Below are 26,004 nucleotides of genomic sequence, written 5' to 3' on the forward strand. Positions count from 1 at the left end.
AAATTTAGATACAGGATTTACTAACAGTATATATAGTTCATTTGTTTTAAGAAAAGCTCAGTTCCTAGAGATATATACTATTACTTTAGGATTGTTTAGTCATCTGTTGTAAAGCTGACGGTATTGTCAAGCAAGACTGTTTTATTTATAATAAAGCGTACAAAAACCATTTGCCAGTGGTAGGCAAAGGACCAACTATATTGACCTCTCTACTTAGTAAAGAGTTGAATCAAGTACTGTGGAATCTGGTTTCAGTTACCCTGTGTATTTCCTCTCTGCACTGTTGAAGGATTAGCTCTGGTGCCAAGAATTTTTTCTGGATCCGTGTTGCAGACTGCCTGATGGAACTCAGAGGGCGCTGACTCCTGTGATGGAAGAGGCAGGGAGCTGAGTCCTCATTTCTCTGGTCCCTAATTCCCTAGGGAAAAGTGGTCCCATTTCTTTATTGTCACATTTGCTCAAAGGTATTGGTGTATTTCTTTAATAGGATTCTCTATTGAGTTTATTCTTTTAATGTTTAACCAGATCTTCAGCCCTGCCACTCCCTTCGAGGTCCTACCTTGTCCTCCCCATTTCCTGAAGCCCTCACCAGCTCCATTGCTTCTTACTTCCTTTTCCTGTTCTTCTGACTCCTTTTATGGAATGATTTTTCTGAGAAAGTTACATATCATAAAAACTGGACTAATGGATATTCATTGGAAGGACTGATGCTGAAGCTGAAGCTCTAATACTTTGGCCACCTGATGCGAAGAGCGGACTCACTGGAAGAGACCCTGATACTGGGAAAGATTGAGGCAAAAGGAGAAGAAGGTGGCAAAGGATGAGATGCTTGGATAGCATCACCGGCTCAATGGACATGAACTTGGGTAAACTCTGAGGGATAGTGAGGGACAAGGAGGTCTAGTGTGCTGCAGTCCATGGGGGTCACAAAGAGTTGGACATGACTTAGTGACTGAACAACAATAATCGGGTTAGCATCTAAGATGGTCCAGGTTTTTTGTCTTAAAGCTACCTTTTTTTCTCTAACGTTTCTGCTTGGGTTTCATGTTGGCATCCCCTGGACTGCATGTATTTTATTTAGCACTCTTCATTTTTAGGAAGCATGGTTCTGGCCAAGAGATCAGATACTTGAATAGAAACAAGGCTCAGTGCTTTTCTACTCTGCTGTTGTGCAATGGGCTTCCATAACAAACCGTTTTTATTTATTTATTTTAGTAGTTCTTGGTTGGTGGTTCGGTGTTGGTAAACGGGAGAGCTAATAGGCAAACTCCAACTCACAGAGAAGGAAAGGCTCGGTAGGCTCAGTTACTGTTTCATCCCATCCCATTATCTTCAATCAAAATCAACCCCACAGAGCTCACTTTCTAACTCTTCCACTTTGCTAAGTATGTCTTCAGGATGACATTTGGTTAGTATACCCCGTATGTGTGTGAATGAGTGTAGTAATACATGATAAAAACAATGTATCTCTTAGTAATTACTGTATACATTGGTTCCCTCATACTTTGGATAATTTTTTTTTTTTCTCTTTTTTTTTTTCTTTTTTTAAAAATATGGAACACTTCACGAACCTGCGTGTCATCCTTGCGCAGGGGCCATACTAATCTTCTCTGTATCGTTCCAATTTTAGTATATGTGCTGCCGAAGCGAGCACACTTTGGATAATTTTTAATTCAAGGCGTTTTTTGAGTTAAGACTCACTAATCTCAGGTGACTGATAACTTATAAATGGATACCCTGTAAGGAGAATTCAATACTTTTAAACATGGCAAAATCTAACAGGCAGCAGAGAAAAACAAACCAGAAAACTTAGGTGAGAGTTGAATTAAAAGTTGAATTATTCTGTTTTTCAGTGAAATGCAGTCTTATAAATCACTTTTTGCAATCAGGAAAAACTGCACTTGTTTCTGGAACAACTGAATCCCTGTTATGTTTCTTATTTTATTGCAGAGGTTCAGTATTTGCGGGTTTCTCTTGTGGCTCAGCTTGTAAAGAATCTGCCTGCAATGTGGGAGACCCTAGGTTCGATCCCTGGGTTGGGACGAACCCCTGGAGAAGGGAAAGGCTACCCCAACTCCAGTATTCTGACCTGGAGAATTCCATGGACTGTATAGTCCATGGGGTTGCAAAGAGTTGGACAGAACTAAGTGACTTTCACTTTCACTTCAGTATTCCCTGGGGCGAGGAAGGCAGTAACTAACTTTGTTACTCTTCTTTTTCTTCAGAGGAACCTTCTAGCAGAGGAACTAGTCTACTATTAACTCAAATTTGTTATTTGGGTGTCTTCTAAAGGCTCAGGATGATTTCTCTATGTGGTGAATTTTAGGTATGATCTAAAAGGGCAGCCAAAAGATGCTTCCTTTTACTCTGAGCAGAGGTTGCTCATGTTTCTTTACGCTGAATTAAACTGGCCCCCCAAATGAGTAGAGTGTCCAGACAGGTTCATGCTCAAAGTTTTAGAATACCCTGAAAGTGAAGTGGCTAAGTCGTGTCCAACTTTTTGCAACTCAATGGACTGTAGCCTACCAGGCTCCTCCGTTGGTCCATGGGATTTTCTAGGCAAGAGTACTGGAGTGGATTGCCATTTCCTTCTCCAGGGGGATGTTCCCAACCCAGGGATTGAACCCAGGTCTCCCGCATTGTAGGCAGATGCTTTTACCGTCTGAGCCACCAGAGAAGTTCATAGAATACTTTGGAGGATGTTTAAAAGTGGGTCCTACCTGACACAGAGCTCCATGGCAAAACCGGAGCTTCCAAGACTCAGCACTGTTTGGTCTTTAAAGTGGGGTTTTGTTTATGGAGTTTGTCTGTAGGCCAGTAGCAAATTCTGCTTTAACTTTACCAGTCAGGTTTGCTAATAAAGCAAAATTAACATGTACTGGAAGTGAAACAAAACCATCCTTGTCTCTTCTGACCTGTCCCTCTAATGCCTGTATCTGCAGAAAGTTCACATTCTAAGAACAGTTCTCATAGGCAGGAGTTTAGAGTCTTCAGTTTTCCTACATGATTTGCCAACCCTCTGCTTACTATATAACCATTACTTATCGCTCAAATACCTTTAGATTTTACCACAATTATTTATTTGATGCGGAACAACATTTGTATTTTTCTGGCTAATGTATTTTATAAGCTAGGAAACACTTGTCAGAAGTTAATTGTCTGAAACATGCAGATAGGAGGAAATGCTTTTTAAAAAAGACTTCTGTTTTTGTATTCATTTGAGATAGATAAGTTGAAGAAATTATTGGTTGAAGTCAAATGATTTAAATCAGATCCTGTGTGTGAATACTTGCATACATGTGTGTTGACAAAAATGTGTTTCAATTTGAGAATTGCAAAACTGGATATTTAATTTTAATTATATTTTTATTTATTTAAAAAGTAGAAGTGGTCTTTCATTATTGATTTGATTCTTTTGTCCCACAAAATGATTTTATCAAATTTGTCCTGTCTGGTTAAGAACAGGGGAACATCTAAAATCTGTGATAGTTTCCAAGTTACATAATTTTAAGAGGCTTTTTGAGTCCAGCCTGCAGAGAGGCCTGAGCAAGATGGCAGCTGCATGTCGAAGCGTGAAGGGTCTGGTTGCCTTAATAACCGGCGGAGCCTCAGGCCTAGGCTTGGCCACAGCGGAGCGACTGGTGAGGCAGGGGGCCACTGCTGTACTTTTGGACCTGCCCAACTCAGATGGGGAGGCCCAGGCCAAGAAGTTAGGGAAGAGCTGCGCCTTTGCCCCAGCTGACGTGACCTCAGAGAAGGATGTGCAAGCAGCTCTGACTCTAGCAAGAGAAAAGTTTGGCCGTGTGGATGTGGCAGTCAACTGTGCAGGCATTGCAGTGGCCAGCAAGACATATAACTTAAAGAAGAGCCAGGCCCATACCTTGGAGGACTTTCAGCGAGTTATCAATGTGAATCTCATAGGCACCTTCAATGTGATCCGCCTGGTGGCTGGTGAGATGGGCCAGAATGAACCAGACCAGGGAGGCCAACGTGGGGTCATCATCAACACGGCCAGCGTAGCTGCCTTTGAGGGCCAGGTTGGACAAGCTGCATACTCTGCTTCCAAGGGGGGCATAGTGGGGATGACACTGCCCATTGCTCGGGATCTGGCTCCCATGGGTATCCGGGTGATGACCATTGCTCCAGGCCTATTTGGCACCCCGCTGTTGACCACCCTCCCAGATAAAGTGCGCAACTTCCTGGCCAGCCAGGTGCCCTTCCCCAACCGACTTGGTGACCCTGCTGAGTATGCTCATCTGGTACAGGCCATCATCGAGAACTCATTCCTCAATGGAGAAGTCATCCGGCTGGATGGGGCCATCCGCATGCAGCCTTGAAGGGGGAAGGCAGAGAGAACAAAGGTTCCTCTGTCCCTCCCCCTCCTGGAGTGCTCTACTCCAGCTTGGAAGGAAGCCCAGTAGCCATTTTGTAACCTCTGTCTATCAGTCACCCTGTGTGCCTAATAAAGTCTCTGTTTCTCACAGGAAAAAAAAAAAAAAGAGGCTTTTTTCTTATATAAAATACAAGGAGAAGGGAAATACACCTAGGAATCATTTCACAATTTTTGCTGTAAATTTTTAATGGGTGATATGATGGTATTAATTTCCTTGCTAGATGTGGATAAATTTCCTTGTCTGTGTTAGGAATTAAACATTAATTGGAAAGGGTTAATGAGTTGATGTGCTCATGCTTATATCTGAAATCTTCTGTATGATTCTTTTTTGAATTATATAGTGCATCTCTCCATTTTTGTGCAGTACTTACACTCCTAACCCTTATTTTGAAGGTTTTATACTGTAAATATTTGACTTAATATAAAATTATTTTAATGCAAGATAAAAGATGTAGAGTCTTACTTTAGTTGATATTAGGATGCAAAAAAGAATAACTGGGCAAGGGACGTGGATAAAGCTTTTCTTCCCCTTTTTTCCTTTTAAATCTATACTACTAAATATAACATCAACATCAAAATCAAATTGAAAGACTTTCATAGACATGGTTCAGTTTTAGTTACAAAAGCAAAGAGGTCTTTAAAAATTCTTATACAGTGGATTTTTATTTTCTTGATGAAATGGTAACTACATAACCTGGTTATTCAGAGTTTAGTTTTACTCCAGAGTTTGTTTTTATGTTGGGAGAAATTGAACTTTGATCCTAATCACTTGTTAGTCTCCATAGGGAAACTGAACTTCTTTCATTTAACAGTATGTCTATACATTCAGAATACTTCTTATTGGAGGAAAATTATGTTTATATGCAGATATAAAATGTCTAAACTCATCTGTCATGAACAAAAGTGAATGAGGGAGGATTTCTGCACCCATGTAGAAGTTTAAACAAAAAACCAGACCCTGAGAAAGAAGGACTGGACTGAGAAACAATACCCTCAGTACTACAGATACTAGGAAAAGAGGCAGTGGGCAACAAAGAACATCATCCTACTCTGGGATCCCCAAAGAATCCCCATCCCCTCCCCCCTGGCCCCCTGCCAGAATGTTGGGTTTCAAAGAATGAGCAGATTAACGGATATCAGGAGTAGTGTGGACTGGGCTGAGGACAAGGATAATTTGCCTGAGTAAAAGTACTGACTTGAAATCATTAGAGGCCGTCCACTTGGGCAGAGGAAACAGCCACGGAGCATTAAGACTGTTGCTGTTGGAAGGAGGTCATATAGTAAGGAAACCACTGAAGACCAAGAGAGAAACAACACAAACACAGCCCCAAGGTCTGTATGACTCAAGAGTCGGGCAGCACCCACCCATAAGGGAGCCAGCATAGATCTGGGGCTAATAGCTGAATTTCCCAGGCTCAGCATGCCAGGGAGAGCAGCTGCTGCTGCTGGACACAAGCCCTGCATCATCAACCGACTCTCCAGGGCCACGTCAGTGGCAGCGTCTGTGAGAGACTCTGCCTCTATACTGCCTTCTCTACCGAAAAGGCAGGTGGCTATGTCTGAGGCTATCCGAGTGCTTCACACTTGGGCGCCTCAGATGAAGGGCTTGAGGCGGGCCCTGGTACAAGGACTTTCACGTGCCAGGTTGGGGATCCTGTTGTTCTTGGTACTGATTTCTCTGCCAAGCCTGTACTGTGACCTGGGCTCACTATATCACTCTTCCTATGAAATAGTCATTCCCAAGAGTCTGACAGTGGAAGCAAGGGAAGACCAAGTGGAAAAGCTCTCCTATATGCTATTTATGCAGGGCCAGAGGCAGCTGATTCACCTGACAGTGAAGAGAGACTATTTTGTGGATAACTTCCCGGTCTTCAGCTACCACAATGGCATCCTGGGGCGAGAGATGCCTCTCATCTCGCAGGACTGTCACTACGAAGGCTACATAGAAGGAGTCCCAGGTTCTTTTGTTTCTGTCAACACCTGTTCAGGCCTCAGAGGCCTCCTGATTAAGGAGGACAAATCCTATGGTGTTGAGCCCGTGCTCTCTTCCAAACGGTTTGAGCACGTGTTGTATGCCATGGGCCACGAAGCTCAAGTCTCCTGTAGCGTCACGTCCAAGGACAGCCAAGTGGTGTCCACCAGCCAGCAACCACAGAGGGCCAGGCCTCACAGCTTGCAGGTGCCATCCGACTTGTGGTCACGTACCAAGTACGTGGAGATGTTTGTCGTGGTCAACAACCAGCGGTTCCAAATGTGGGGCTGTGACGTCAATCAGACAGTCCAGAGAGTAATGGACATCATAGCTCTGGCCAACAGCTTCACAAGGGGAATAAACACAGAGGTGGTGCTGGCTGGAATGGAGATTTGGACTGAGGGGGACCTCACAGAGGTCCCCATGGACCTGCAAGTTGCACTCAGGAATTTCAACAGCTGGAGACAAGAGAAGCTCTTCCATCGTGTGAAGCATGATGTTGCCCACATGATCGTGGGACAGCATCCTAAAGAGGGTATGGGGCAGGCATTTCTCGGTGGTGCCTGCTCAAGTGATTTTGCAGCAGCCGTGGAATCCTTCCACCACGAGGATGTCCTCCTGTTTGCAGCACTCATGGTCCACGAGCTTGGACACAACTTGGGTATTCGGCACGACCATTCGGCCTGCATTTGTAAAGATAGGCCCTTCTGCCTCATGCGTGAAAACATCACTAAAGAAAGTGGCTTCAGCAACTGCAGCTCTGACTCCTTCCACCAGTTCCTCTGGGAACACAAGGGGGCCTGCCTGTTTAACAAGCCTGGGCACAAAGGCCGCTTACGGAGGGATTCGAACTGTGGAGATGGCATTGTAGAAGGAGATGAGCAGTGTGACTGTGGTCCTAAGTGTGAAACGCACCCATGCTGTGACACCAGATGTAGGCTGAGAGAGCAGGCAGAGTGTAGTGATGGACTCTGCTGTGATAAATGTCGCCTGAGATACAAGGGATTCATGTGCCGTGCTGCTTTGGGAGAGTGTGACCTCCCAGAGTATTGTAATGGTTCCTCGGGAGAATGTCCCAGAGACAGCTATAAGCTTGATGGTACAATGTGTGATAGAATTCACTACTGTGCTGGAGGTCGGTGTAAGAACCCTGACAATCAATGCATGGATATATATGGGTCCCCTGCAAGGTCTGCCCCAGAAAACTGTTACGTTTCAATGAACACAAGAGGGGACCGGTTTGGAAACTGTGGTACCACCAGCTCACCGAGGTTAACATATCTGAAGTGTGCAGATGATAACATATTTTGTGGAAAACTCGTATGTACAAATGTTAGACAGATACCACAACTCAAACCCAATCATACACTGATCCAGGTCGCTCACAGAGATGACTGGTGCTGGAGCATGGATGCCTATGACACTGCTGATATCCCTGATGATGGAGATGCGCATAGTGGCACTCTCTGCGCCCCACACAAAGTCTGCATGAATCACTTGTGTACTGATTACACCTCACTTGGTTACAACTGTGAAACAACAGAATTGTGTAACGGGAAAGGAGTTTGCAACAATTTTAGGCATTGCCATTGTGAGGATGGCTATGCTCCCCCTGACTGCAAAGATCCAGGAGAAGGTGGTAGTGTAGACAGTGGTCCTCCTAGTGTATCAATTCGACTTTCTAGTGAAGGTGAAAGTGAAACTCCTATGACACGTTCGACTGAGGGTGACTATCCTGGCAACATTATTTACATAGTCCCTGCGATACTTTTGGTGTTTTTGCTAATTATATTATTATTTATTAGCCTCAAGGCTGGAATTGAGTCAGTAGAGACCCCAGAACAGGCCTCAGAGGAGGGGACAGAGGAGAGCAGTAGTGAGGGATTCATAGCGGAACTCCTCCCAATGGGGCTACTAGAGGAGTCAGAGGAGGGCCCCCCACCAGAGGGAGGCCCCCCACCAGAGGGAGGCCCCCCACCAGAGGCACCCCCTCCCCCTCCGGAGGGCCCGCCGCCGGAGGTACCCCCAACAGCAGGACCCCCACCGGAGGCCCCCCCGCCGGAGGCACCCCCACCGGAGGCACCCCCACCGGAGGCCCCCCCGCCGGCGGCACCCCCACCGGAGGCCCCCCCGCCGGCGGCACCCCCACCGGAGGCCCCCCCGCCGGCGGCACCCCCACCGGAGGCCCCACCCCCAGAACAGCCAGCAGCATAAGAGGCAGCAGGTGAAGGACAAGCATAACCAAAGGCAGAAGTATACTGGAGGAAGAATTCAAACATCTCAACTATCTTCAAGCACTAGGTGGGAATAAGGCACTCACAGAAGCAAAGGTGAAGTGAGAATTGATGGACCCTGTAACTCTGACAGGGACAGTCTACAGAAGCACACCAACATAGGAACAGGACGACAATGCTTTCAGTATTTGTTTTATTAATTTGATTATATATTCATATGTGAACTCGTATGTAAAATATTCTACACTTTTGCTTTCTTTCCATTTCATGAAACAATTTTATGTAAGTTCTTCTCATGAATCATACTTATCAATGTCATCTTTTAGTTGGGCCAATTTCTGATCTGAAATTACTTTTCAGGGCATACTATCTTCTATCTGCATTGTTTGATATAAAGTATTATTTGCACCTAAGATTATCACAGGATCATTCATCCCACTCATACGTATTATTTAAAGAATGTTATCTGTTCAGTAATCTAATTTGCCTCAAAAATTACTATTCATGAATAGAAAATGATTTTAAGTAAATAAAAAGCTATTTTAAGAAGCATCACTTCAGACTCCATAGTGCCTAGTCCTTGGGGCTTCTTTATTTTGGGACTATCTTGGAAGGGGCTACATCTGATCCAGGGTGGTCTGATCACCTTGGATGCATGGGGGTGGTGCATGAGGGAAGGAGAGCACTTAGGCAAGAGACAACCTTGTCTAGTGTGGAGTTCAGTTGAAATTATCAATTATTCCCTTTTTTCTACTTATATTTATTTCTGATTTTTAAGTTAATATATTGTTGACTGACAGTCTAAAGAAACAGAGCTTTGGAGGGAGGTAGAGCACAAAGCACATATAACCTCACCAACTCCACACAAGACGCTGTGTGCGGTCAAACGCTCCACCCCTGAGCGGTGCCCCCAGGCACATATAACATCACTGACACTGTGCTCGACACTCTACACTCATCCTTAATGTAATCCTCCCATGCACAATATGAGACCTCCATCTTGTGCATGAAGAAACAGAGGCCGGGGGGTTCTGTTCTAGAGGTGGTAAGGAGTGGAACCTGTATCACCATCACTCCCTCCTAGACAAGTGCAGAAGAATTTATCTGATCTCTCTGCTCCCACAATAGTCTACTTTCCACCCAGCAGACAGAGTGATTCTTTTAAAAAGCAAGTCACAACACACCCATTATTACTTTTTTTTTTTAGCGGAGATGCCAGGATCGAACCTGGGGCCTCATATATACCCATTATTTTTTAAATGCTGCTGCTAGGTCCATAGCCTGAGGGCCCAGTGTTGATCATTTGATTTGACAATGGAGAGTTGTTTATCCACTGACATCCTGGAGCTGGCAGTTTGGGTGGATGCATGGGGGTGAAAGCTTATTCCAGTGGAGTCAAAATACAAAAGATGGGCCTGAAACCATTTGTGAAGGTGTTCATCCTCTTTAGTATTCAGAGAAATGCAGACTATCTAGCCGCAGGGAGATATCACTATACACTCACAAGACTGATTACAGAAGAAGGAAAATTCCAAGTATTACTGTAGGACAGTGGAAACTCTCATCAACTGCTTTACAAATGTAAACTGGCATGCCACTTTGAAATAGCATATACTGAATATCCTGACATCTGCATCCTCTTACTAAATAATGGACACAGAAGCACATTTCACAGTATTCCAAAAGAATTCCACGTTGTATTCACAGATAATACAATGGACGTTAAATTGTGACAGATCTACACAGAGAAAGACAGGAGTAGGAATGAACCACAGTGGCACACAAAAGCACTAAGTAAACTTAAACACTATTGTGGAACTAAAGAGGCTTTACATTAACACTGCATTCATCTGGCTTCATATTTGTCAGGCGAATGTAAGCTCCTCGGTTCTTTGTCTCATCACAACAAAATTTGGAGTGACGGACATTAAAGCCCCCTTGGTGGGTCGCAGCTCTCGGAGGACAGACGGTGTTATAGCTCTTAAATAGCTCTTAAATAAATCAGTGTTACAGCTCAGTGTTACAGCTCTATTTATTTAGATAATAGCAGGAAAATCCATCTTCGAGGCGTGAGGGCACGTTGATCCAAAGATGCGAAAAGAAGAGCACCCCATCGTGCGGGGGGCGGGGGGGGGCGCGGTGGGGGGGTTGTGGGGGGGAGAGAGACAGAGAGAGAAGAGGGCTTTGGCTCCTCTTTTTATATGTTTTTTTCTCCCCCCTGGGCCTGTCCTATGCAAATTGGGCTTAGGCAGGAGCGCTGTTCTACCTGAAGTCCTCACACCTTCCTTTGACCTTCCTCTGCTCTATTTTCGAGGGTGTTTCCCTTCCTTGTCTTTTAGCCACCGCCATTTTGGACTCCTTTTCCCTATTCTAACTACCTAACATTATGAAATGAAGAGGGAAAATGGGAAGCACTTCCCAAAGGTCAAAATAAGGGTCTACAGAAGCTTCCTCCTCCATAAAAGCAGTGGTAACACTGGCAAAAACAGTCAACATCAACTTTTTTGCAAGTGTGGAAACTGTCTAAGTCATAGAACAACAAAATAGCTGAATCTTGGTGAGAGCAGCAAGGTGTGTGAACTTTTAACTACCCTACTCCCAGAGTCTTCTCCTCAGGTCCCCACGAGTCATCTCAAGTACAACTCAACTGCATCATCTCAACTACAATGGCTGTGAAAACAGGCAGCCTGGTAGAATGGACACAACAGTTTGGAGCTCCCTCAAAAGCCTACCCATAGCATCACTACTAAGCTGCGTGTCTGGCAGGTCCCTGGAGAATCCCCATTCAGGAAACTTGTATTCCTGTAAACCTCACAGGAGAAAGCCTAAGGCAAAAGTTTCACAGCATTGGATTTGGCAAAGGTTTCTCAGCTATGACACCAAAAACACAGGCAACTGAAGAAAAACAGACAAAATGGACTTTAGGAAAATATTTAAATTTTGTGCATCCAAAATTACTATATATTCACAGAGTGAAAAGGCCACCCACAGAATGAGAGAGATAGTTGCGAATCATATTATCTGATAAGAAACTACTATCTAAAATATATAGCAAAAACTCCTAAAACTCGACAACAAAAAACCAAACAGCCTGATTCAAAACATGGGCAAAGGACTCAAATGGAAATTTCTCCAAAGAAGATACACAAATGACCTTTTGCATATGAAAAGATGCTCAGTGTCACTCATCCTTAGGGAAATGTCAATCTAAACTACAGTGAGATACCACCTCATATCCATTACCATGACCACTACAAAAACAAAAGAAAGCAGAAAAGAACAAGTGTTGGAGAGGAGGTGGAGAAAACTGGAACACTTGGGCCCTACTGGTGGGAAGGTAAAATGCTGGAACTGCTGTGGAATGGTACGGTAGCTCCTGAAAGATATTAAAAATAGAATGACCATGTGATCCAGCAAGTTCACTTCTAGGTATAAGCCCAGAAGAATGGAAAGCAGGATTCCAAAGAGAGATTTATATGTCCATACATGTAATGTTCAAAGCAGCATTATTCACAACAGCTAAAAGGTGGAAGCAACCTGAGTGCCCACGGAGGGGTGACTGGAGAAGCAAAAGGTGGGCTATACATACAATGGAATATTATTCACCCATAAAAAAGAGAGGAAATTCTGTAAACTGCCACAACATGGATGGGTCTTGAGGATATTATGCTAAGTCAAATAAGCTTGTCACAAGAAGACAAATACTGTAAGATTCCACTTAAATGATGTATTTGTGTAGTAAAATCATACAGACAGAAAGTAGGACAGAGGTTCCTAGGGGCTAAGGGAAAAAGATAATGAGGATCTATACTTTAATGAGTACAGTTTCCTTTTTACATAATGAAAAGAGTCCTGGAGATGGACAGTGGTAAGAATTGATGCTTTTGAACTGTGGTGTTGGAGAAGACTCTTAAGAGTCCCTTGAACTGCAAGGAGATCCAACCAGTTCATCCTAAAGGAGATCAGTCCTGGGTGTTCATTGGTAGGACTGATGTTGAAGCTGAAACTCCAATACTTTGGCCACCTGATGTGAAGACCTGACTCATTGGAAAAGACCCTGATGCTGGGAAAGATTGAGGGCAGGAGGAGAAGGGGATGACAGAGGATGAGATGGTTGCATGGCATCACCGACTCAATGGACATGGGTTTGGGTTGACTCCTGGAGTTGGTGATGGACAGGGAGGCCTGGCGTGCTGTGGTTCATGGGGTCTCAAAGAGTCGGACACAACTGAACGACTGAACTGAACTGAATGTAGCAGAACAGGTGACAGTACTTAGTACCACTAAAGTGTACACTTAAAATTGGTTAAAACGGCAAATTTTATATTCTGAATGTTTTAACAGAATGAAAAAAATCCAAAGAAAAAAATGAGCCAATTTTCCACTCTAAGAGATAACCAATGAGAAAGTGCAAAAGCCCACAGAATTGGAGAAAATATTTGTAAATTATATACTGACGGAGATTAGTTAGCACCCATGAAATATTAAGAACTCTTACAACTCAAAAAGACCCCCTGTTTTAAAAGGTCAAATTATGTGAGCAGTTGTTGTTGTTACTCAGTCACTAAGTTGCGACCCCATGGACTGTAGCATGCCAGGCTTCCTTGTCAATCAGCCAACTCCCGGAGCTTGCTCAAACTCATGTCCATTGAGCTGACGATGCCATCCAACCATCTCATCCTCTGTCGTCCCCTTCTCCTCCTGCCTTCGGTCTTTCCCAGCATCAGGGTCTTTTCCAATGAGTCAGTTCTTCGCATCAGGTGGCCAAAGTATTGGAGCTTCAGCTTCAGCATCAGCCCTTCCAGTGGATATTTAGGACTGATTTCCTCTGAATTGACTTGTTTGATCTCTTTGCAGTTCAAAAGACTCTCAAAGAGTGTTCTCTAGCACTACAATTTGAAAACATCAATTCTTTGGCGCTCAGCTTTCTTTATGATCCAACATTCACATCCATACATGACTACTGGAAAAACCATAGCTTTGACTAGATGCACCTTTGTCGACAAAGTGATGTCTCTGCTATTTAGGACGCTAAGTTGGTCATAGCTTTTCTTCCAAGAAGCAAGTGTCTTTTAATTTCATGGCTGCGGTCACCATCCGCAGTGAGTTTGGAGCCCAAGAAAACAAAATCTGTCATGCTCCTACTTTTTCCCCTTCTATTTGCCATGAAGTGATGGGACTGGATGCTGTGATCTTAATTTATTTGATGTTGAGTTTCAAGCCAGCTTTTTCACTCTCCTCTTTCATCCTCATCAAGAGGCTGTTTAGTTGCTCTTCACTTTCTCAGATTAGAGTGGTATCATCTGCATATATGAGGTTGCTGATATTTTTCCCAGGAAGCTTTTACTGGAAGTTCTCAGTTCATGTACTGCTGAATGAATCCTACCTCAAAGGACTTTGAGTAAACTTTGCTTGCAAGTGAAATGAGTGCAACTGTACAGTAGTTTGAACATTCTTTGGCATTGCCCTTCTTTTAGGACTGTAATGAAAACTGACCTTTTCCAGTCCTGTGTCTATGGCTGAGTTTTCCAAACTGAGCGTAGCACTTTAACTGCATCATCTTTTAAGATTTTAAATAGCTAAGTTGGAATTCAACCATATCCACTAACTTTGTTCATAGCAATGCCTCCTAAGGCCCACTTGACTTCTCACTCCACATGTCTGGCTCTAGGTGAGTGATCACACCATTGTGGTTACCCAGGTCATTAAGACCTTTTAAATATAGTTCTTCTGCATATTCTTGCCACCTCTTCTTAACCTCTTCTGCTTCTGTTAGGTCTTTATCGTTTCTGTCCTTTATCATGCCCATCTTTGCATGAGATGTTCCCTTGATATCATCAATTTTCTTGAAGAGATCTCTACTCTTTCCTGTTCTATTGTTTTCCTCTATTTCTTTGCATTGTTCATTGAAGAAGGCTTTCCTATCTCTCCTTGCTGTTCTCTGGAATTCTGCATTTAGTTGGGTATATCTTTCCCTTTCTCCCATGTCTTTCATTTTTCTTCTTTCCTCAGCTATTTGTAAAGCCTCCTCAGATGACGACTTTGCCTTCTTGCATTTCTTTCTCTTGCAGATGATTTTAATCACTGCCTCCTGTACAATGTTACAAACCTCTGTCCATAGTTATCCAGGCACTCTGTCCACCATATTTAATCCCTTGTATCTGTTCATCACTTCAACCAGATTTGATTTAGGTTATACCTGAATGGACTAGTGGTTTTCCTTATTTTCTTCAGTTTAAGCCTGAATTTTGTAATAAGGGTCTGGGCCACATGTCAGCTCCAGGTCTTGTTTTTGCTGGCTGTATAGAGCTTCTCCATCTTTGGCTGCAAAGAACACAATCAATCTTATTTCAGTATTGACCATCTGGTGATGTCCATGTGTAAAGTCATCTCAGGTTATTGGAAATGAGTGTTTGCTATGACCAACATGTTCTCTTGACAAAACTCTGTTAGCCTTTACCCTGCTTCATGTTGCATTCCAAGGCAAAACTAGCCTGTTATTCTGGGTATCTCTTGACTTCCTGCTTTTGCATTCCAATCCCCAGTGATGAAAAGGATATCTTTTTCTGGTGTTAGCTCTAGCAGGTTTTGTAGGTCTTCATAAAACCAGGCAACTTACCTGGCCTTTTTATTTCTGCTCTTGAAGTAGAATAATTGCTTGCCTGTTCCTAACTGTAGTGTGGACAGGAGAGAAAACATTCGTTTGAAATGATGCCATTGGGGCCAGAGATCATCCAACACTGACTTGCTTAACCCAGGGCACATGAGATGAAGCCTGACTAAGCCTGCAAGTGCTGAAAGGATTGGAACTCTTTGTATTTAAATAGAAGACAGTTTATCTGCAAGCATTTGTGCTACATCTGTGACAGGGTTCTGCACAGTAAAAATAAAGCAGCTTACTTACTGTTAAAAAAAAAAAAAAAAACCAGGCAACTTCAGCTTCTTTGGCAACAACAGTTAGGGCACAGACTTGGATTACTCTGATACTGAATGGTTTGCCTTGGAAACAAACCAAGATCATTCTGTCGTTTTTGAGACTGCACCCAAGTACTGCATTTCGGACTCTTGTTGACTATGAGCTACTTCATTTCTTTTAAGGGATTCTTACCCACCGTAGTAGATATAATGGTCATCTGCATTAAATTCACCCATTTCCATACATTTCAGTTCACTGAGTCCTAAGATGTGGATGTTCAATATTGCCATCTTCTGTGTGACCACATTCAATTTACCTTGATTCATCGACCTAAAATTCCAGGTTCCTATGCAGTATTGTACTTTACAGCATTGGACTTTACTTTCACCACCAGACGCATCCACAACTAAGTGTCATTTCCGCTTTGGTCCAGCCTCTTCATTCTTTCTGGAGCTATTAGTAATTGCCCTCTGCTCTTCCTCAGTAGCTTACTGGACACTTCCAACCTGGAGGGCTCACATTCTGGTGTTATCTCTTTTTGCCTTTTTCATACTGTTAATGGAGTTCTCCTAGCAAGAATACTGGAGTGGGCTGCCATTTCCCCCTCCAATGGACCACAATTTTTCAGAACTCTTGACTATGACCCATCTGTCTTGGGTGGTCCACAGCATGGCTCACAGCTTTATTGTGTTACACAAGCCCTTCTACTACGATAAGGCTGTGATCCATGAAGGGGGATGTGAATAGACATGTCTCTGAAGAAGAAATAAGTGAGCAATAAAAATATCACCTGGGCTTCCCAGTGGCTCAGTGGGTAAAGAATCCACCTGCAATGCAAGAGACGAGAAGACATGGTGTTCACTCCCTGGGTTGGGAAGATCTCCTGGAGGAGGGCATGGCAACCCACTTAAGTATTCTTGCCTGGAGAATCCCAATGCTCAAGGAGCCTGGCGGGTTACAATCCACAGGGTCACAAGGAGTTGAACATGACTGAAGTGACTGAGATGCAAGCAAGCATATGAAAAGCTGTGCAACATCACTAATTATTAGGGAAGTGCAAATCAAAACTGCAATGAAACACCTCTTAATATCCACTAGGATTGCTACAATCAAAAAGACAATACCAAATGCCAATGATGATGTGGAAAAATTGGAATCCCCATTCATTTCTTGCAGGAGCGTAAAATTGTCCAGCAGCTTTGGAAAACAGTTCAGCAGTTCCTCAAAGGCTAAACAGTTATCATGTGACCAAACAATTCCACTCCAAAGTATTCATTCAAAGGATATGAAAACACACTTCATGCAAAACCTTGTACTGAAATGTCTATAGCACTACTATTCATAATAGTCAAACAGTAGAAACAACCAGGATGTTCATCAATTGATGAATCAAAAACTATGATATATCCATATAAAAAGAATGTTATTTTGCCAAAAGAAATAAAGTATTGGTATCTGCTATGATACGGCTTTGAAAACTTTATGTGAGGTAAAATAAGCCAATCACAGAGGACTACTACTATAATATAGAAATCCATTGCTATGGACTGTCAAGAACAGACAAAATCATAGAGATAGAAAGGAGTAGTGGTGACCAGGGGCTGCAGGGAGCAGAGAATGGAGAGCGACTGCTAATGGACATGGGAGTTTTATTTTGGCATGAGGAAAATGTTCCAAAATTGCTTGTGGTGATGACTGCATAACTTTTCAATCATACTACAAACCACTGAATTGTACACTTTAAACAATGAGCATTCTGGTATGTGACTTTATATCTCAATAAAGCTGTTCTCAAAAGACAACTAAAGTAAAATGATATAATTTGGGGATGTACACATTTAGGAAGCAAAAATAATAAAGAAGGTGAGGAAGTAGTTATCATAAAAGACAAGATCATGATCTCTCTGAAGCAGGAGGGCATGAGATTGGCAATGGCACGTAGGTGACTTCTATGAAGCTAAAAGTATTGATTATCTCATCAGGGTTGTACTTAACACAGCTGTTTCTCTCACCCTCCCTCCCTACCTTCTTATTCCTCTCTTTTTCAGTAAAATACACACAATATTAAATTAACCATCTTAACCATTTTTAAGTGCACAGCTCACTGGCATTAAGTTCATTCATATTGTTGTGCAACCATCATCAATATCCACTTACAGAATTTTTCATCATCCTAAACTGAAAGTCTGTACCCATTAGACAAAAACTCCCCATTCCTTTATTACCCTACCCAGGGTAACCTGTATTCTATGCTCTGTCTCCATGAACTTGGCTATTTGTGGAACCTCACATATGTGAGATCATAAGGTATTGTCTTTTTCATTTTATTTAATACTAATTCACTGAAAAGCACATTTATGCTTTATGCATATTTTGTGACTGTATTAGGAGTCAAAATTTTAAAATTTGAGAAAATAAAGGAGTGATACAAATTGGAACAGAATGTCTCTATAATCTTTCAAAGAATTTCATTGTAAAACAAAGAAAAGGATAATAAACTAGATGGTGACTGGAAGGTGATGTGGGCTGAGAGGGATGGTTTTATAAAGGTGAGAAATTACAGCAAATAATAAGACTGGATCCAGCAGACAAACACATGCTGAAGATGTAAAAGAGAGAAGGGAGAAATGCAAGAGTATAGTCCATGAGAAATTAAAAGGGAAAGACACTCCACACACAAGTAAAAGGATTGGTCTTAGACTGGAGCAAGGACAATTTATTCACGACAGTTGGGGGAACATTCAGATACAGCTAGTGGACTCAGCTAGTGTCTATATGTGGAGGTAGTCTTTTGATTGCTTCTATTAATATTTTTCTCAGTGAAATATGAGGCCAGAAGAAATTAGGAGAGTGAACTGAACAGCAAAATTTTGAGATCATGTCTGTGGCGGCACGGTTTTCGTGGGTTTTTCTGAAGACATTTACAGATATTCAGGGCAGGCACGAAGCCAAGTAGAAACACAGAAGATACAGCAAATGAGACACTGCAGCAACCACACCTGGGAGCTATTTATTCATTCAATGATTCTTGTTCGTCTACTCTTGAACAAGCACTCTTCTAGACCTGGGAGAGGGTATAAGGAGGAACAAACAGAAGTGGCCACCGAACACACGGAAGTCATATACAACAAACACAGGGGAGACTTCAGGATTCCTAGTCTTCAACAAGCATGGTCTTAAGATGCTGCTATGCCAGGACCAGCCCAGGTAATAGGTCTGGAGATACTTACCAACCAAGGTGCCCATGATAACTGCACACAGGGGAGACTGCTCTGTTGGCATCTCCCATACACACTTTTAGTGTTATAAATACACACCGTGTCATAAACAGAACTTGAGAAACTGAATTCTGATGATGTTTTTAAAAAGTAGGGAATGTCATCTGTCCCACGGGTGACCAGCACACCCGGGTTTATCTATCTGGGGGCACAAGGCAGGTACCACACTGGCTTTATCTGACAGATTGGTCTGTTGTGCATTGCATCTATAATGCCATGTTACATCTAGTTACAATGTCCATGTGATACAGAACAAGAGTTTTAGAAGAGAGGAAATGGGCAATGGAGTGTGCCCACTGAAGACCTCCAAGCCTCCTGGTCTAGAACATTAGGAGTCAGCTGAGCAACGGACGATAGGAGGAGTGGGGGAGGGGTGTTCCTTGCGGTACAGTTGAGGAAGGCATGGAGGTTTTGTTTCCTTTCTCAAGGTACAGCCTTGCACTTTAAGAGTTTGCAGTCCCACTTCATGATTACAGCGCTTCCTAATGTCAGGAAGACCTTAACTACTAGAGTTGAGGGTGTGGAGGGGAGTCACAGAGAAAAGACACTATCTGAAGCATAACAGAAAGACCCGAAAGCCTAGGAAGGACACAGCCAGAGGCTGACCTCTGAGAGGCAGGCAAGAGCCACCCTTTGTGCAGCCAGCACAGATCTGAAGTGAGTACCTGTGACAGACAGTCTGTGTGTCAGGGAGAGCAGCTGCTGCTGCTGGACACAAGCCCTGCATCATCAACCGACTCTCCAGGGCCACGTCAGTGGCAGCGTCTGTGAGAGACTCTGCCTCTATACTGCCTTCTCTACTGAAAAGGCAGGTGGCTATGTCTGAGGCTATCCGAGTGCTTCACACTTGGGCGCCTCAGATGAAGGGCTTGAGGCGGGCCCTGGTGCGAGGACTTTCACGTGCCAGGTTGGGGATCCTGTTGTTCTTGGTACTGATTTCTCTGCCAAGCCTGTACTGTGACCTGGGCTCACTATATCACTCTTCCTATGAAATAGTCATTCCCAAGAGTCTGACAGTGGAAGCAAGGGAAGACCAAGTGGAAAAGCTCTCCTATATGCTATTTATGCAGGGCCAGAGGCAGCTGATTCACCTGACAGTGAAGAGAGACTATTTTGTGGATAACTTCCCGGTCTTCAGCTACCACAATGGCATCCTGGGGCGAGGGATGCCTCTCATCTCGCAGGACTGTCACTACGAAGGCTACATAGAAGGAGTCCCAGGTTCTTTTGTTTCTGTCAACACCTGTTCAGGCCTCAGGGGCCTCCTGATTAAGGAGGACAAATCCTATGGTGTTGAGCCCGTGCTCTCTTCCAAACGGTTTGAGCACGTGTTGTATGCCATGGGCCACGAAGCTCAAGTCTCCTGTAGCGTCACGTCCAAGGACAGCCAAGTGGCGTCCACCAGCCAGCAACCACAGAGGGCCAGGCCTCACAGCTTGCAGGTGCCATCCGACTTGTGGTCACGTACCAAGTACGTGGAGATGTTTGTCGTGGTCAACAACCAGCGGTTCCAAATGTGGGGCGGTGACGTCAATCAGACAGTCCAGAGAGTAATGGACATCATAGCTCTGGCCAACAGCTTCACAAGGGGAATAAACACAGAGGTGGTGCTGGCTGGAATGGAGATTTGGACTGAGGGGGACCTCACAGAGGTCCCCATGGACCTGCAAGTTGCACTCAGGAATTTCAACAGCTGGAGACAAGAGAAGCTCTTCCATCGTGTGAAGCATGATGTTGCCCACATGATCGTGGGACAGCATCCTAAAGAGGGTATGGGGCAGGCATTTCTCGGTGGTGCCTGCTCAAGTGATTTTGCAGCAGCCGTGGAATCCTTCCACCACGAGGATGTCCTCCTGTTTGCAGCACTCATGGTCCACGAGCTTGGACACAACTTGGGTATTCGGCACGACCATTCGGCCTGCATTTGTAAAGATAGGCCCTTCTGCCTCATGCGTGAAAACATCACTAAAGAAAGTGGCTTCAGCAACTGCAGCTCTGACTCCTTCCACCAGTTCCTCTGGGAACACAAGGGGGCCTGCCTGTTTAACAAGCCTGGGCACAAAGGCCGCTTACGGAGGGATTCGAACTGTGGAGATGGCATTGTAGAAGGAGATGAGCAGTGTGACTGTGGTCCTAAGTGTGAAACGCACCCATGCTGTGACACCAGATGTAGGCTGAGAGAGCAGGCAGAGTGTAGTGATGGACTCTGCTGTGATAAATGTCGCCTGAGATACAAGGGATTCATGTGCCGTGCTGCTTTGGGAGAGTGTGACCTCCCAGAGTATTGTAATGGTTCCTCGGGAGAATGTCCCAGAGACAGCTATAAGCTTGATGGTACAATGTGTGATAGAATTCACTACTGTGCTGGAGGTCGGTGTAAGAACCCTGACAATCAATGCATGGATATATATGGGTCCCCTGCAAGGTCTGCCCCAGAAAACTGTTACGTTTCAATGAACACAAGAGGGGACCGGTTTGGAAACTGTGGTACCACCAGCTCACCGAGGTTAACATATCTGAAGTGTGCAGATGATAACATATTTTGTGGGAAACTCGTATGTACAAATGTTAGACAGATACCACAACTCAAACCCAATCATACACTGATCCAGGTCGCTCACAGAGATGACTGGTGCTGGAGCATGGATGCCTATGACACTGCTGATATCCCTGATGACGGAGATGCGCATACTGGCACTCTCTGCGCCCCACACAAAGTCTGCATGAATCACTCCTGTAGTCATTATGCTGTGCTCCAGTATGACTGCCCGTCAGCAGAGACATGTAACGGGAGAGGAGTTTGCAACAATTTTAGGCATTGCCATTGTGAGGATGGCTATGCTCCCCCTGACTGCAAAAGTCCCGGAAATGGGGGTAGTGTAGACAGTGGTTCCCCTGGTAAACCAAGGGACAGTATCAACAATAATCCAAGTGAAGAGGAAAGCAAAAGTCATGCTGCAGAGGTTGGTAATTTTGGCAGAAACAGTGAAAATAAAGATGAAAGCCAGAGCCTTGAGAAGATACTGTACATAGTCCCCATTTTTCTCTTAGCAATGTTTTTAGCTCTAGTTATTGCTGTCAGTTTTGGAGCTAGAAACGATATGTCACAGTGCTCACAAGAGGACCTAGAAGAACCCAAAGAAGAAGTTGTTCAAATAGAGGAGGCAGTCAGAAAAGTGGAAGAACCAGGGGCAGAAAATGAGTAGTGCTAGGAAGAAGCCCTAACATAGCAAACTCCCGATACATTGGGTAGGAAGGAGGTCAGCTGAGCAATGCGCTGTGGGCACTAGACAGTTGCACAGGCTGATTGGGACTCTAAGGTCTACACAAATGTCCAAATGTGGCAGGAGGGATTTTCTTGTATAGAAAGAAATTATTTTAGTAATTGATTATATGTACATGTGTAAAGTTATTGAAAAAATGTTTTACTACTTTTTCCCATTTTCACATTTCATGAAACTCATTTAAATTACACTTTTCTCATGGATTATTCTTATCAATGTCTCTTCTTAGTACAGCAAATTTGACTTCCTCTGTTTTCCAGGGAATGTCATATTCCGTCTACTCTGCTTGACCTAAGATCTTATCTGTATGTGTGTGCACACATGCGTGTGTGTGTGTGTTTGTGTGTATACACACTGCTATCTTTGTTTTTCCACCTCATTCACAATTACATATTATGTTAAGAAAATTATTTATATGATTTGTTCCTCTAACTTGCTTTTAGAAGTATATTCATTAATATACTGTCTGACTCTTTGCGACCCCATGGACTGTAGCCTACCAGGCTCTTCCGTCCATGGGATTTTCCAGGCAAGGGTACTGGAGTGGGCTGCCATTTCCTTCTCCAGGGGATCTTCCCAACCCAGGGACCGAACCCGGGTCTCCTACATTGTACACAGACACTTTACCATCGAAACCACCAGGGACATCTTTTTTCATTAAATAAAAATGTTTAAATGAAAAAGTAAATAAATATTTGTTTTCAGGTAAGGTACCACTATAGGTTTTATGGACTTTATGGAGCCTATTACCTATTTCTTCCAATTTGCTTTAGAGGAAGCTACATTTGATCCAGAGCGGTCTGAATACCCTGTGTCTAGGTGCATGGGGGAAAGGAAGCAACCTAGGCAAACTTGTTCAGTGTGGAGTTCAGTTGGAAGTATTGATTATTCTTTTTTCTTTCTGTTTTTCTACTTCACTTATTATATTTATTTCTCATTTCATTTTTAAGTTAACATATTGTCGGCTGACAGTCCAAACAAACAGAGCTTTGGAGGGGAGTCAATTGTGTATAAAGAGAACACAAAACATGTATTACATAACATTACCCATTCTGTGCAAGACACCATGCTATATACTTTACATTAATTCTTAATCATCCCATCTATCCTATCAGACCTCCATCTCATCCATGAAGAACTAGAGATCAGAGTTTTGCCCTAGAACTGGACTGCATTCTGCCCAAGTATGACAGAGTCTACATTCTCCACTACCTCATGAGCCTTTTCCTTTAGTTAAAAAAAAAAAAAGTGAGAGGGAAGATAACTGATATATCCTTAATTGCCCAGGATGTGACTTCCTTCTCAGTGACTCTAATGAAACAGAAGCCTTACAAATGAATGTTGATCTCTATCATGAATTTGCCACAATGTCTAGTTATTATTGATGAAAGAATCTTTTCCTTTATTACATCCTGCCATCATGGAGTGATCAGTTTATGTCCTTTTCAGCTCTGAGGGCCCAGATCACCTTAGGTGCTCAGGAAATGTTGACCAAGCGAATGACTTTACCAGAGCCAACCCTAAAATAAGATGGTACTGCAACTGGATACCCTTGCTAGTTCCTAGACAGAGCACAACTGAGACCTTTCTCAGGTGCTGTTTTGCTACAGGTTAAGTATTCTCAGCCTTGGGAAAGTTTCCAAGCATCAGTTTTTGATGGTACATCATTTGCTGAATCCCTCTTCTAACTGCCCACTCCTATGTGAGCAGTGGTGGGGGAGCAAACAAAAGTAGCTTAAGACCTGGTTTAGGCTTTGAAGAAGCTGATGCTAATTACTTTTGGTGGAACAAAACCAAACTTCAGAGCAAAATCCAAATTCAAGCCTTCAGTTAAGTAAATTTCCAGGCCACAAGATTTGCTGGTAATCAAATCTCTAGACATTGTATGCCAGAAGGTCAAGATTCATGTGAAAGCACACTATTAGTTGGTACTGGCTTTGAGAACAAGAGTGAAACTGGGTAACTGAAGGCCTCCAAAGGTAAACCTGTCATTAGAGACTTCTGAAAAAGATGTGGAGGACTTCTGCTGAGAAGCACTCCAGTGCCGAATAGAAGTGGTAACCTTCCTAAGTGCACATGCTGATGACTATAATAAAACCTAGTAAGCATCAGTCTTTTTTTTTTTTTTTTTAGCATCAGTCTTTTTTAAAAAACTGAAGAAATAGAAGGGAATCCTGATTTAGGTACAGGGTAATTATGCTTAGCTAACTTAAAGGTGTCCTTTAAAAACCAAAAGTCAGGTAGGTAATTGAGAATCAATCAATAAAACCTATTTAGGATTTCACAATATTTGACAACAAAATTTAGCAAATACAGAAGCTATATAGATTATTTTAAAATTTTTAGTTGCTGTCTTTACAATCAGCCCTCAGGTTTACAAGACTATGTTAAAGGCAGGAAACAAAGGTTAGGACAGCTCTTTAAATAAACTTCTTCTGAAAGAATGATTTTTAAAAAATGAACAGATTTATAAGTTGTCAGGTGAATCTTAAAATATGTGGAAACTCCACCGTCTGGGGATTGAAGGCTGAAGCTCTTTAGGGTAGACTATAGGAGGGAAGTGACCAGTTTTAATGTGGGCAGGAGAGAGAAGATAGGGTAACTCACTTCGGAAATCTCCAGGTGCAGGAGAGAGAAGATAGGGTAACTCGCTTCGGAAATCTCCAGGTTCAAGGTGCAGTGTTCTGTATTTTGTGTGACTGCCTCTGCTAAGTGCACTTCTCTGGCCTGTTTGGTTTGGGGGACTCTGAGAAATGCCTGCTTACACTTCCCAATAATCTGTGTTGGCAGCAACTCATGACCCAGCCAGTTGCTGCCCCAGCAAATTCTGACAGTTACTTCTTGCTATCCTTTACCTGTCTTCCCTGGGTGGCTGCTGTCCTCCCTGTGCTCCCTGTGGCCAGTGGAGATCGAAGCCCTTCCCTTAGCTTTGCAAAGCATAGCCATGTTCAGGCTCTGGGCTGGCAGTGAGGGAGAAGGAGGGAAATCACAGTGAAATTTTGATGTAGCCAGGATTAACGCTCACAGGTTCTCTCTTTGGATATCCCTAACCTGACCTCTCTTCTTGTCCATGTAAGAGTGCTTTTGGGAATGTCCTCATAACCTGAAGTCAAATTCCACTCTCTTTGGCCCAGCTGAAGGAAAAAAAAAATGATTTATAAACACAGGTGATATCATCAACCACACAGGGATGCGATTCTGCACAAAATAAAGTTTTATATTAGTTTACAAAATTTTTTGAAAATATATTAAAAGTTAAAAAAGAAAAAAAAACCTTTTTGTGTTTACTAACATAAGTTCAGAGTACAATTTCGGTGTTTCCTTTGGGCAAATGCACTCATCAAAAGGTTTTCTCAAAACCCAGAGCAGGTTTCCTTCAAGGATGATTACAAATGGCTGAATCTTTAAAAATAAAATTCCCCATGCTTCTGAACAGTCAGTTTTAAAATTCTGTGCAGGAGGGAAGAGTAGGAAAGACAGATCCAATACCACTTTTGTTATTCAATAAAATTATGAAAGTCTTACATAGGAGGCTATGTAAGGAGAATGAAATGCCAGAAAAAATACATGAGGGTAACGAATCACTCTGTGAATAACAAAGCCATGGTGACTCTTCTCTCCAACATCTGAGTTGGAATCATGACTGACCAAGTGTTTGCAACCTCATGCCTATTTCATTGCGGTAATCTATCTTCTGGCTAATCTAACATCTGGCCTCTGATTCCCCAAACACTGATTTTATTGCCAGCCTGGAGTTCAGGAACTCGCATTGCCCCTCTCACCCCCAGAGCCCCCTGGACCCTGCCCCCATTATCTAGGGCAGAAAATATAAACTTAGTGGAACATTAAAAAGAAGCCAGAAAAAAAAATAAATAAAGGACTGTGACAATTGCAACTTCCTTTCCGTTTCCAACCACTGTCTCCAAT

General features: G+C 43.2%; 3 protein-coding genes and 1 non-coding gene across 4 annotated transcripts; 3 read left to right on the forward strand and 1 right to left on the reverse strand.

Annotated features, from left to right (window-relative positions):
* The first annotated feature begins 338 nt into the window (after positions 1 to 338).
* LOC133056466 (3-hydroxyacyl-CoA dehydrogenase type-2) lies at positions 339 to 4,778 on the forward strand. Its single transcript, XM_061141793.1, has one exon. It carries the CDS (start codon positions 3,552 to 3,554, stop codon positions 4,335 to 4,337), a length of 786 nt encoding a protein of 261 aa, XP_060997776.1. The 5' UTR covers positions 339 to 3,551; the 3' UTR covers positions 4,338 to 4,778.
* Positions 1,548 to 1,654, reverse strand: LOC133058040 (U6 spliceosomal RNA). The gene has a single exon (XR_009693165.1). It is a non-coding gene; the product is annotated as a U6 spliceosomal RNA (small nuclear RNA).
* A 1,035-nt stretch (positions 4,779 to 5,813) lies between the features above and the next one.
* Positions 5,814 to 8,579, forward strand: LOC133055501 (disintegrin and metalloproteinase domain-containing protein 1a-like). The gene has a single exon (XM_061140691.1). The coding sequence runs from the start codon at positions 5,814 to 5,816 to the stop codon at positions 8,577 to 8,579; it is 2,766 nt and encodes a 921-aa protein (XP_060996674.1).
* A 7,605-nt stretch (positions 8,580 to 16,184) lies between these two features.
* LOC133055502 (disintegrin and metalloproteinase domain-containing protein 1a-like) lies at positions 16,185 to 21,999 on the forward strand. Its single transcript, XM_061140693.1, has 2 exons — positions 16,185 to 16,254; positions 19,484 to 21,999. The coding sequence occupies exons 1-2, from the start codon at positions 16,185 to 16,187 to the stop codon at positions 21,997 to 21,999; spliced, it is 2,586 nt and encodes an 861-aa protein (XP_060996676.1).
* Positions 22,000 to 26,004: the final 4,005 nt, after the last annotated feature.

The sequence above is a fragment of the Dama dama genome, chromosome 5 (genome assembly GCF_033118175.1).
Source record: "Dama dama isolate Ldn47 chromosome 5, ASM3311817v1, whole genome shotgun sequence".
Lineage (NCBI taxonomy): Eukaryota > Metazoa > Chordata > Mammalia > Artiodactyla > Cervidae > Dama > Dama dama.